This window comes from Anopheles moucheti, chromosome 2 (genome assembly GCF_943734755.1).
Source record: "Anopheles moucheti chromosome 2, idAnoMoucSN_F20_07, whole genome shotgun sequence".
In the NCBI taxonomy this organism is placed as follows: Eukaryota; Metazoa; Arthropoda; class Insecta; order Diptera; family Culicidae; genus Anopheles; species Anopheles moucheti.
In genome coordinates, this window is record NC_069140.1 from 18702448 (window position 1) to 18715920 (window position 13473).

General features: G+C 40.4%; 1 protein-coding gene across 6 annotated transcripts in view; it reads left to right on the forward strand.

Moving 5' to 3' along the window:
* Window positions 1-310: 310 nt before the first annotated feature.
* Window positions 311-13473, forward strand: part of LOC128298918 (synapse-associated protein of 47 kDa) — a 30445-nt gene continuing 17282 nt past the window's right edge. For 3 of the 6 annotated variants that reach the window (XM_053034727.1, XM_053034732.1, XM_053034733.1), the window contains exons 1-3: window positions 560-585; window positions 3858-4059; window positions 8861-9142. In XM_053034727.1, the coding sequence (XP_052890687.1) occupies window position 585; window positions 3858-4059; window positions 8861-9142 (485 nt within the window). In that variant the 5' untranslated portion in view covers window positions 560-584. Of the gene's footprint in view, window positions 449-559; window positions 586-3652; window positions 3741-3857; window positions 4060-8860; window positions 9143-13473 lie in introns of those variants that run through there. The other 3 variants (XM_053034729.1, XM_053034731.1, XM_053034730.1) reach the window with 3 other exon arrangements.

Below are 13473 nucleotides of genomic sequence, written 5' to 3' on the forward strand. Positions count from 1 at the left end.
TGTCATTGGTTGTTGCGGTCGGTTGATGATGAGGACAAGTATCAACAAAGCAAAGCAACCTTTTTTTATTTGTGAACAAAGTCGTTTGGCGTGGAAATTATTGATGAAAATAGCGATGTGGATGTAAAATCGATTTATTGTTATTTAATTTTATCTTTTTTTTAAACATTGGAGGAAAATCGTTCGCAAAACAAGGTTGATGCTCTTCAACGCCATCAACGCGATGGTATAAACGCTATCAATAACAGCTGTCATTGTTATCAAAGGCAGAACAAAAGTTGTTTTCATTGTACGTATCGATACATTTGCAAGACAAACGAGCGTTTGGTCGTCTGGTGCAAAGCTAGAGAAATTTGGTGTATTTTAACAGTGCGTAGTGCAGCTCACACAGTGCATTCAAGTGTATCGTGAAAACCCAGCATTAGCGCAGCAGCAACACACAACCCGTGTAAGCAGGAAACCAGACAAAATCCACAAGCCAAATTGGTTGTCTGAGGCCGAGAAATTCCAATTGTTGGGGTGTATGTGACCGTGGTGGTGTGCTTTATAAATTGGCCAACGTAAATCAAACAAAATAAGCGAAAAGTATGAAATTTCGAACAATCACTAGCGTTAGGATAGCTATGTAAAACTGTAGTAGCACATAAGCGACCATGGGACAATTATTTATGCTGTAGTAATAGTATTGCTTGCGATTAATTTGCGTCGTGACTAGGGTAGTTTTCCTTTAGTAAAACTGTGCAGATATTTCGCCAGTTATGTACAGCGTTTACGGGATGGACACATTTCGCTTCCTTCCTATCGGTATCGATTTTTCTATCCTTCTATTCTGCACCGATGCGTCTAAAGCGAGGGATTTCGCTAGATTTGCCAGCAAAGTAGTAAGGGAAAACCCGCAGACATGTAGCGGAGTTGAGGACATGGGTTTGTAAGTACACGAAGAGTGTGGGACAGTCAACAAAAGCATAATTAACACCAACGTATCGCTCGTTTACGCTCGTCATACATTCATCATTATGCTGTATGGCGTATAATTTTAGCTCTCGACTCGTGTATTGATTATTTCGAAATCAAATTAAATTATTTGCTAATGGCACACAACACGCTGAACCTGTATGGGTGGATCGATCCTTTCTGCGGAGGAGAATTTGCCACTTTCTTTCCAATATTTACCGCGCAGTGGCGAAAGCTGTTGTGTTCTTATATTAGTTTATCTACCTAGTTGATGCTTTTAAAAATTCGTTCAATTTTGTCTCATTTGTTTAACAATATTCGCATAGGCTGACGATCGTTTGGTTTTATCCTACGTCACAATAAAAAGGATTATTGATGCAAGCTGCCATCAATTGTTTGCACAGTCATTCCCGTCGACGTTGTGCTTTAGACATGATGCAGTTGAATTATTAACTAGCATCGTTATTTACTGTCTGGGTGACCCGAAACGTTTGCTGTTACGAAACATCGGTTTTCATTCATAAAACACCGGTCAAAGATTGATCAAGAGAGGCAGCAAAAGCTACAATCCGTATCTTTGTCTTTCCGTGCAGCAGTAGCTAAAGCATGCCATTGGGCAACTAATTCATTCCTGTCCAAACTTTCATCGGTGGTGTATGCTAATGTTTTTTTTGGTTTTTTGTTTTAGCAATGACACGCATCAGTTCGATCGGTTCGGTCGCATGTAGTACGCATGTCATGTGGCACGATTCATATTCCTGCACAGATAGATAGAGAAAGAGAGAACGGGAGGGGTCGGAGTATTTAATGAACGCTGTCCCAGCTCCACCGAAATCCTTTCCCTGCTCCCAAGAACATAATCCAACGAAACGATGCAAGCTTTTCCTTTAAAAGCTCCAACGCAGCGGGAATGGAATGGTTCGCAAAGTACACTACAGCACGTCCAGAGCTTTCCATCCATCATCTCTGCGGGGCAAGTGTGTATGTGCGTGTGATGCTTTCCATCGCGATTGAAGCAGCATCTAAAGCGAATGCGCAATGCTGGTTGGAGGCACTTGAAAGCTCCAGCATAAATTACGCCAGCTAAAAGGACGAAAAAGGACGAAATAAACACCGACGCCCGACGACTGTTTCCGATCGGGTTGCTTTGCTTCAATTTAGTTTATACGTTCTTCGGACTTCTGTTGGACCAGTCCAAATTTCAATCGGTTCGCCAAACGTGACTGTAAAGCTTAGTGAACGGAAGCAATTTTTAATCTCATCTATCGTCGTTTCCGGATTCGATCCCCACGGTACGATTATCCCTTTTTTCTGCGATATGATTCGAGTGAACAACGGGACAAAAAAACACGGTTCCATTACGATCTGCTCTATTGGGCGAGCAAAAAACGCTTGAGCGACGACCATTGCGTATGTTCTTAACATGTGTGAAAAAACGTGCCCATTCGTAAGAGGAGGACGAGTGTCAAGTTACTTCAGGAATTGATTTGATGTTCATTTAATATCTTTGTAGCACACACGTTTGCAATTGGTTGACCATATTTTCTGCGATTGGATAATATTTTGTGTAAATAAGTTACTTTTTGGTATTCAAGCAACTTTCACAGCCTTCCTAGCTGGCGTAAAGAAGTCACCGTAAGGCTAAATGGTACTGGCGTAATAAATCTTCCCTTATTTGCTTGTGCAATGTGAATGTGTGCGTGTGTGCATGCTGTGAAAATATCAACGCCGACGCAGGAAGCGGGTGGTGGCCCCTTTAGCGGATACGTCGTGAAAAGCTCAATTTGTCGTTTTGCTATTATTACCTCACTGCCCGTTTTCCCTTCATTTGCCGGTATTTATGGAAACCAAAAGCTTTCGGAACACTTCCTGATTGGGAAGAAAAGAAAACTGTCCTTTCGCTTACTTTCCTCAATGACTGCGCGGTGTGTGTGTGTGTGTGTGTGTTTGGAAAGAGGCAGCTTTTGCTTTCCCATTTCGAGCATCTGACGAAATACGGCCACTCTCACTACGTACAGCATTCGTGCGTTGGCGTGTGTTTGTGTTATTCCCAGCTTTCAGTCAGCAGGGAGTATCTGATTTTCCCCGCTAGCAGTGAAGAAATGGGAGAACTCTCTGGTCTCTGACTGATCGTCACATACACGACTTTATACAAACACATTTTGTTCGTGGCAACATCTAAGTAAACGTTGCCTTTCGTCCAAAGCCAATATAGGATTGCAATACTGTAAAGTCATCTCAGCAGCAGTAGCAGTCAGCAGGCAGCATCCAGTTGAACAGTGGTTACCATCGGTCATTTGGAGTATTGTGAAGGTGCTCCTTAATAAGGATATAATCCATTGAACTTATTTATATTATTATATAGCGGTATTCAACCAACTGTATATGCAGTGATTAGAGTCAGTTTAGAAGTGTTAAAAGGGACTTACTCTCAAGTGCAAGACGTTCAATTGTGCTGCAAATTGTTGATAAGGACTATCTCTAGACTACCAGACCACGATTTGGGTTTGGTACTATAAATATACACAATAAGCTATTGTTTCGTTTACTGCGCGATACAGCCCTTGTGACACAGTGTAGCTAGTATAGCTGAAACATAACACTTGGATTAGGTCGGTTTTTCGCTTGTAATTATAGGAAAAAGTGCAACCGTGCAACGTAAAATGTATCCTTATATTGTGCTGTAAAAAGTAAAGCTAGTACAGCTAATAATATTGATTGGAAATTTTAACACACCAAAGCACATCACTTGAATCGCTTGGTTCGACGAGACACCCTCACCCCTTGTTAGTGTCAAGAAACGGCCCTACTAAACGGCTTTAGTTAAACGCGACCCAAGCAAGAAGAGAAAAAATTTACCATCACCACCCAAGAACCCTTTTCCCATCCCTCCTTGCTTGCAGTGAACATGTTTTCCGGATTAACGAATCAAGTGACCTCGTGGATTGGAGCGGCCAAGGGCGAACCGCAGGACGAAGAAGTCCCGACACCCCCGAACTCGGCCGCCACCACTGCGACAGCGACCACTTCCGGTGCTACCGCAGCAACGACTGCAACTGCAGATGCAACTGGCGCAGCAGCGGGCGGTGACGGTGGTGACAAAAGGTAAGCGGGTCTTGGGGGCAAAAGAGTGGGAACGAACTGGCAACCAATTGTGTACACAAAGTAATGATTGTGGTCCGTTTTTTTGGTACGAAAAAGCAAACAATGGTAGTGGGTGAAGCCTTCCAAATATTTCTTCCGTTGGTTCAGATTTTTCTTCGAGGCGGAAAATTCAAATCACATGATACAAAATGTTCTCTCTATCTCGGGTAGTCTCATTTTGCTCTTTCTCGACGTAATACTGATATTTGCCGTTGTATATGTTGTTCGGCTCTCTTCGCCTTTCGGTGTAATTCAATGTACATTTCAACTATCCTTTTAAGTCGCAGTGTATGTGTGTGTGTGTAAGTACGTTTGCGTGCATTTTCTCACTCTCCGTCTCCCGATCTCTCTGACATTTGTGGTATTGTGTGTGTGTGTTTTTTCTGTCCCATTTCAAAGCTTTCTACTTGCTCTATTTTTCTGCTCACATGCGAGCTTTCTTCAATTTTGACACTTCCTAGAACCGAACACCAAGCTACGTGGCGTACGTGTATTTGTGTTACATTTTTTTCTTTTCTACTGCTATTTTTACTTTCGCAAATACTTATCGCAGAAAGCGATGTGTGTTAATTCTCTGCTGAAAATTAAGTTGTAAAGTTATACTAATGTTTTGTTAATTTTTTAAAATTAAAATTCGTTTATGAAAACTAAAACCCCTGAGTATTATCTCATGCTATCAACTCTTATTACCCAGTTCTGTTTAATTTGATTTTAATATATTCTGACGTATCTCGTTTCGAGGCTTTCGGGTTCTCGTCCCATGGCATGGTACGCATAGAGATGTGTCGTACCAGTATCCAAGCTCTTCCGTCACATGCTTATGCCTTGGTGGAATATTTGTTCAAAAAGAAATCGAAAAGCACTGATGTCCCTTCAGGCAGAAGCTGTGATTGAAATCACATGCACACTTGACGCAAATCAAATTTGATTTCAGATTATCGTGCTTTAACGGTGTTTCCCGTATCAGATGCGTCATTTTGTTTTCTTTGCAACTACACTACAATGTTGTCTAAATTTCACTGAAAACGAATCAGTGAAATCAATTTTAGAATTTTTGTACCATCCCTCTTACTTCCCTGCTTATCAGGCGCTATCAGGGGAGGGGAGTCCTCTAAACCGCCCACGAAATTTATTAAATTACAGACTTTGCTTAGATACACTCATGCGCTTGTACACCTGAACGAACTTTTGTAAAACTTGTAGCCGTCTATGAACAGAGGTTTTGATATTACTGTCAACATTGCTCAAAACACTATTTTGTTTTGATCAGTGTCCCTGATAAACTTTTATTACTCAGTTCCAGAACGTAGCTTCCATTTCAGAAAGATCGCTGTCCCTGTTTCTTTTTATTTTCCTTATATATCATTTTCGTGTTTAAACCATACATAAAGCGCTCTCTTCAAAGTTCTTGATATGCAAATGATTCAGTATCCGTCCTATTACCATTTCCTCTTAAACGTGTTGCGACACTTTAACGAACAAAACGTTGTGAGTTCCAGAAGAATGGGAAATATAAAAACCACCCGATCAACAGTGCTTCTACCGTCAGCTAATCCTGCCTGTGTACGTACGGATGGCCCCACTTTATCTCATGTTGGGGATAATCCGCCTGTCTGCTATTTTTGTTTGTTTTGTTTTTTATTTGCTATATATCATCTGGATATCTGTTACCTGCGGTACGGGAAAAAAGGAGAAAATGTTTACCCATTGTTTATTGGGCATTGGGCCACCGTTGGGGTATTATTAGCCGTTTCATTTCCGTTGTAGGGCATATTTCAAACGTACCCACACTGGGCGACAATAAAAAGGACATTCGCTCCATGCACAGTACACCCGCCAACGTGCCAGTGTCGGTCTGATATCCTCTGAGAGTGGGTGACATCGTTCTGGCTTACCGGGAAACGTTACGTAACTGGCAGCTGCCAAACGCAGGGTGAGTTTCACTCACTCGAGAAGATGATCTTTCTGATGAGAGATGAGTGTGTGCGTGTGTGTCTCTGGTTCTAGCAAGGTTAAACAAAATAACGTAATTTTGAAGTGGATTCGAGCACAAGTGAAGGAATGAAATGATATGTTGTTGTTGTTTTACTACTAAAAAACACGATAAAAGGATATCGTTAGGATCGTTCCCACTTGGTATTTTCATCATCTCACATCATCATCAGGATTGGGTGAATACTTTTCCACTTCTTGTTACGAAATGTGGAGTAAACAATTTTTCTTTTTACCGTTTCCGTTTTATGATGATTTGTTGTTGCTCGAGGGAGTTGCTGTTACGGGTAAGGGTGTTATCAGTTATTTATACTACTGGCTAACTTTAAAGCTATTTATTATGGCTCTCCGTGGAGATGTGTTAATCCAGTCTGAAGCTTGTAATAATAATCTGGTTATTGTAATTCACTATTGCGAATGGAAAATTCGTGTGGTATTATGCTACAATATCTATATTTCGTGTCTCAACTGAAACTCTCTAAACTAAGCAATACAGAGCTGAAATATGTTCAAATTTTTGAGGAGGACAGCTCTTAAGAAAAGATATTCCTTCAAAAGCTCAAAAAGATCCTTTTTGAGTTGTATTTATTAATAGTAAAACTACCTTATATAGTGGATAAAAAGTGTGTCCATTTGATAGTTTCTTTTAAAATCATAAAAAATAAAAAATTCTAACATTTTTCTAAAAGCATTAAAAGAATTCTCAAGAAAAATTTCAAGTCAATCGCTTTACAGATTACTGTTACCTTTTGTAAAAAGTTTCTTTATTGTTGAGAATAATGTTTAGAAAACTCTATTTGACTATTAAAAAATAAGTGTTTTCGCACTCTGGGCCACAAGTTCGCTATCAGCCTTCTTATTGAATTTTCTCAGAAAAGCTTTTTGAAGCTTTGATAAAATTGTTAGGAAATAGGAAAATTGTTAAAGTTCATTTCCGCATAATGCGACTGTAAATTTTTAATAATAATATTTTATTGATAATAGTAGTCGAATATAAATATTGAATATAAATTATAGACTTGTGTTGGATTGGACATTAGATAGAAATATGATTGCTAAATGATTGCTCAGTACATAAGCAATAGATGGAGACGCCTGGTGTTTTTCGGTACAAGATGAACTGCAACCATAAAAGCTTGAGAAGCTATTGCTATTGTGCCATTTTACATGTAATTTAAAATGTGGCCAATAGTAATCGTGCTAAACTCAAATAAAAATCGTGAATGTTTTTCGTCTAACACTCACATAATTATCACTAGAAAAAAAAATCATTATGCTCAGGTGCGCAAAACCACCCCCAGAGCGATTACGGTGATATGTATTGTTTAATTGATAATAAATCAATAATCCTAAATACACCCTACCATCATATCGCGAAGGCATGTGCTTGCATATCAATCACGAGTCGATTAACGTGTTGTCGATTTTCCAATTGCGACTCGAAGCGTTTATACCATTACGCATGTGGGGGTGCAAAGCTCAGAAGCTTCGAATATTCGATTATGATCACGTCCGCGAGAGTGAATGGAATTTCAGATCCGGAATATTTTCCTCGTCAGCACCTAGAGCCATGGGTAGGTGAATAAGATTCAACATTCCTATCCTGTGGCCGCTTGAATCATTTAGCACTGGTATCACACACTGTTAGCACGTGAGCTTTTCCGCCTTGAACATTTGGGTGTTGGTTGGTATCGCTAGTTTATTGATTTTGTGGCTTACATTTTGAAGACACACCACGCTACGTGGCCAGAAATTTGATTTTCAAGACAAGCGAAACAAAAAGGCCCGTTTACATGAAACATCTCCACAAATGCATTGTATTCGCGCCTGGGCATTGATCTCTGGGCATTCTAAACGGTTGATAATCAACATTGTTGGTCCTTCTAAATATCCAATGTAAAATTGGCCTGAACAATCAATAAGTTCCCCGTAGGGATATGCCATGTTTTTAAAATCAATAAAAATGAGTTATGAGTTTTGGTACAGACCTGTGAAGCAAATACGAGCGTTTTCATAGTCCAGTTACCGGGCTTGTTTTGGTGATAAATAATAGCTTCATTATAACGTTATCTTAATCGCAAAGTAATCACTCATGATGTATTCCCCTTAAGCACTATTATATGCTAGACCATTATGCGCTAATTGAAATCGCTTCAATGTTTGGAATATTTTCTGTAAAAATAGCTCAATAAATCATGTTCAATTTGCTTCCTATTTTAAAGGTGCTTCCCTTTTAAGATTGACGTCATCCTGAACCATTTGTAACAAATGCGTAGCTAAGGTTATTGTTTGATCTTTTGTTTCAGTGATATTTTATGGATTCACCATTCCGACCTTTACAAATAGCTTCCGGCCACAAGATGATGGTTTTGCTGATGTGAATAAATATTTGTCCGTTCTTTTAAAAGCATTTTTGATGGAGTGCATAATGTCTTTATGCTGTCCACTTTTATTAGCAACGCTGATGTTTACCGACCAGTCGTTTAAACACACGTCAATATGATGCGGAACAGTTTGATCCAATGCAAAGGCTATCATTTTTTCAGGAGGGTTTTTCTATCTTTTGTTTCTTCCTGGTGGGTCTTCCTTCCAATAGTGGGCAAGGGATCTATTGTGGGCACTATTCGGGGAAGGATAAAATTCAGCTTTATTAACATTCGGCAGGGCTTGGCATTTTTATTAATATCAAGTATCACATAATGTACAACGTTGAATACCATTCCTTATCTGTTTCTCTAACAATTGTGCCTTCTCCATTGTTCTTCAACAGCCCAACCAAAGGTGGCGTTTTCTCTGGCGTCTCGTCGAAGGTAACGGGTTGGCTTGGTAATGCCTCCATCCCGTCGATGCCAGCCATTCCGACGGTCTCGATGCCCGCGATGCCAGCGATGCCTTCGATGCCCTCGATCCCGGGACTGCGGAAGGCGAACCAGACAGACGAAAACGGTGGCATCACGAACGAGGGCCTGGTCACGTCGCCCGAGAAGGCTAGTCAAGGTATTGCCGGCTCGACGGATGCTGCCGATGAGGAGGACCGGTCAAGGTATATTAGGTAAATGGGCCTATACATAATTGATTGAAATTTGAAAATCCCGCAGTGCTAATGAATTAGAAGGGCGAGAGAAAAGGAACGAGAGTTGGATAGTGTCACTGACGCAAAATAATAGAGAACACACACACGCGCGCGCGCGCTATACTATGGACAGAGTGGTTATGTCGATCGGTTCTTAGAGCACTGATGTTATCGTATGTTGTGGTGTTTTAGTGACACTCGAAACTCAAAGAGTACTTAATGCGTCCGATTAACGGATCATATTGAGCATGTTCTTTCCTACTTTATTAGTTTAGACCTAGATTCCTTTCCTCAACAAAATAGGACTTTCTTTTTTCTATTACTTGTGGTTAGTCTTCTAGTAATTTTGTGGATGTAGTTAATTAAGCTAGATGGAAGCTAATTAAAAAAGACAAATAGTCGTTGGCTGCCTTCAATATATCATTAAGTACCTAAAAATAATTTATTATTAGCTAGTTCCACCATTAAGCCAACAGTAGCTTAGATGTTTTCCATTACTTCGTTTCGTAATGTCCATTTTTGTCCGTTATTTGCCGAATATTAGATAATTGTTGCATGTTATGCTTCAGTTCGTGTTTGTATCGTGTTTGGGAATAATGAATATGATTGCAGATTGATAAAGATGCGTTTAATTTATGGTTACTAGAATAGATTGGATTATTGTGCCGAGTGCAAAATCAGAACGGTTACGAGAGCTTCTATTTCAATTAGATTAGAATCTGCAACTTAGGTTTGGTCAAATATGGAACTGTGCAACAGCCCGTTACTTGCGAATATCTTGTGCAATCGATAATTTCATTATACCCAATGTGTGAACGTAACACATTAATCCGGAAATCATGAGCAATTAGTTGCGTGTGGACTGCACGATACCACATTGCGGCTAACAGTGACCGGTTAGGAAAGGCTCTCTGCCAGACCAGTCGGTGGTAAAATGTTAATGAAATCATTCGGCATGATTTCCGGCTCGTCTTTCTCGGAACGTACGGTCCGCCGATCCGCCACGTACGGTTTGAAGACGAGACCCTTTTTTTTACGATGCAATGTAACAAGTTAACATGTGGTCCTAGTAGAAGTTAGAAAAAAATAACACATCGATCTATGGCAGCAAGTTACAGCAGCCATGGAAGGAAAAAAAGAAGGAAAACAGAACCCAATTATCTGTACAATCTGTTGACAACGGTTTGAACACGTTGACGTCCCGAGGGAGAAACCAGTTTGTCACGTAGTGCGCTCCATCACGTTAACACCAGCGGGTGGTGGTTTTCCGTTTCATCCGGTGCTCACTGAGCTTCCGGTGACATCCGGAGTTTGGAGTGCCTTTCCAGGCCGATACTGTCCGGCGTAAGCTTTATGGCAGGCTGATTATTGTTGCAGTATGGTGGGTAGGCACCAGTAATCGATGGCACCACCTCCCATCCTGCAGCTACTGCTGTTGTCTAATCGACGGTAGCGAGAACGACGGTGGTCTCGTGCAACGCCGCATGGACGTCTGTTTACTGTTGGTTCCCTGCCGGGGTGACGCATTAAAACACTAATCAAATCCTGCTCGTTCGTCCTGGTTGACTGGTGTGCAAGTCCGTCGTTTACTGCCACTGACAGATTGCTGGTGGTCACTGGCAGTGATGCTGAATAGTGAATTAATTTAGATTTGCCGTCCTTGTAACCGGCAGACAGTGATGTCGGGCGAGATAAAGCAAGCCAGTTGTAAAGTAATTGACCGGTTTTGTAGAAAACACATTGTTCGCCTTGTAAATCTGTGACATTTGCAAGATAATATTTAGCATTGACAAAAGAACACCACAGCATGTTGGTGTGGAAGAAATGTCTGTAATTTCCATGACTTTTGTTTGGTGTGTTTGTTTTTATTTCTCTCCCGAATGTGTGTTTAGTAATTGTTTTGCCTCCTCTGGGTTTGGTTTTATTACCTTTTTCTCTTCCCCTACCGATCTTTCCGTGACATTGTTAGTATGTAAGCGCTTGCGAAGTAGATCCTTTGCATAGTTGTGAAAATAATCGCAGCGTAAGTTTACCCATGCTGCTCTCACCCAATTGGCACTGTTTGGCTCGTCTACGCCAGTACGCCACCGCTCACCACATTGTTTCAATTAAAATTTACAATGATCAATCACGATGACCACGATCGCTATCACTATCACTGTTTGTCATTACCGTCTAGCCGGCGGTGGCCCCTTTTTGTGTTTCATTTTGCATCGCATCCTTTATGCATTAAGCTAAACCATCGTGTGTAAAATAGTTTCACATAAAGTTGTTTTGATCACTAACCACTAATTCGACTCAGCCTTAGCTCATCATTAGCTCAAATCGACCAACATCCAACAACTCGTACTACTTATTCTCTCGATCTGCACTCCTTTATTTTTGTTTGCAAATAGCTCAACGCATTGCCACTCATGATACACTCATGATCTCTCAACCACTCCGTAGTTTATTTTAACAAAAAAAAAAACTAGTAAAATCCAAAAATTCCTAGACAATAGAACAGAGCCGGTTAAAGTAAAACGAGTAATATCAGAACAAAATATACAAAACCAAATACCGCAACAACTACCAACTTCATCAGCAAACAACATAAAAGGCAAAAAGAAAACTATATATATACTTTTCTCTTTGAATAGATAACTCATGAAAAATTTCTTCATTTGTGTATGGCCCATTTGAACTCTAGTTTTAAGTAAATATTTGTTTAGTGTGTACAATAATTCATTAACCGTTACCATTACGTTTATTGGTTTGTCAAAATTAACGCACTCGCATACAACTTCATCCCCACCCACATGTGTGTGCGTGTCACGAGGCAAAAGTGGAACAGACGAATCGTGTTTCTCCGAGATCACCGGACCTGGAGGTTTCGCTGTTCGCATGCTTTCATCTGTTCCTCTTAAGTGTATCCGATTGTTGTGGGTTGTCTGCTGTGACAGTATTGAATAATTGATTTATAGCGCAAAGTTACACATGAAACACCACAGTAGTCCATGCGATGGAGCAGCCCAGTCGTTCACGGATCTACCGCCGTTTTGGGCATTTGTTGTTTTTTTTTTGTTGTCAAGTTATTCCACATCCGTTTCAGTTTTTTGGTTTGTTTTCGCGTATCGCAACATTATTTTCTGTTTTTTGTTATGGTACTTTTTTGGTTACCTGTTTCTTGTTTTCTTTCCTCAACCTTTATTCAACACATCCATAACCCATTCATAACTCACCCAGGATGAAGGTGAAGGTGTGAACAGAACCCACTAGCATCAACAACATCAACAGTACCAACTACTAAAATAACCACAACTACAGTAACAATAACAGCAGCACCAACAGCTGATACTCTCACACCAATGGAAGAAATGGAGCAAATGTAGAATAACAAAACAGGAACCATCCGTTATGCCCCGAAGCATAGTATGAACGAATACATACAAAATTCCTACCACAGCATTGACATCCACTCCACGACCGGATCGTGCAAATCGCAACTAAGCTCGACCAATTGGAATGTATAGTGCAACATGGCGGACGAAGCTTACCGACACACTTGTACACGTTCCACTCAAGTTTATGTGTTCAGCACTATCCATCATCGGGCATGTGACAGCTCCTCTGGGCACGATACGTGGAAGGTCAAGGGGTGCGAGTTTTCAAGTCATGCTCCAAGACTTAGAAGTCCGTTTTTATAAGTTTATGGGTAGTGGTGGCAATTATTGCTCGTAAAAGATTAACTTTTACGTCTAATTCATGGCTATAATGTTCTCACATTCGACTGTTATTGCGTACTGTTATTGAAGTGCGTTTTATGCCTGTAAAAACAAGTCTCGCTTGTGTGATGTGTTTAACAAGATTAGTGTGTAAGATGCACAATGTTTTTCATTACACCATCTGAAATCTCTCGGATATTGCCAAATGCAACTGTGTGACATTCATGCCCAAGATTTACATGCAGGAGATGATCGTCTACTGAACACTAGACCCTTAATTATCCATTGTGTAAGCAAGCCAAAATCGCTTCCTAGTTTTAGCAAGGTTTTACGAAATGGGGTTTCTAAAAACTTGATAAAACAACAAAAAAATCTTGCAATTGCGGCACTAATTTTAGAAAATGATTCAGAAATGAATCGATCGACTCTAAACCCCAATCGTTTACCCCGAACTGAATGGTGTCGGGATTACTTTCATCACCATTTTCCTTATCCTTTCTTTATGTGCTTGATGTCAAAGCTGGTTCGAAAAGCTTTCCGCGGCAGGGACACTCGAAAAATGTCAAGGATTGGAACAGGATCGAAACTATTCATCCGACCTGGAGC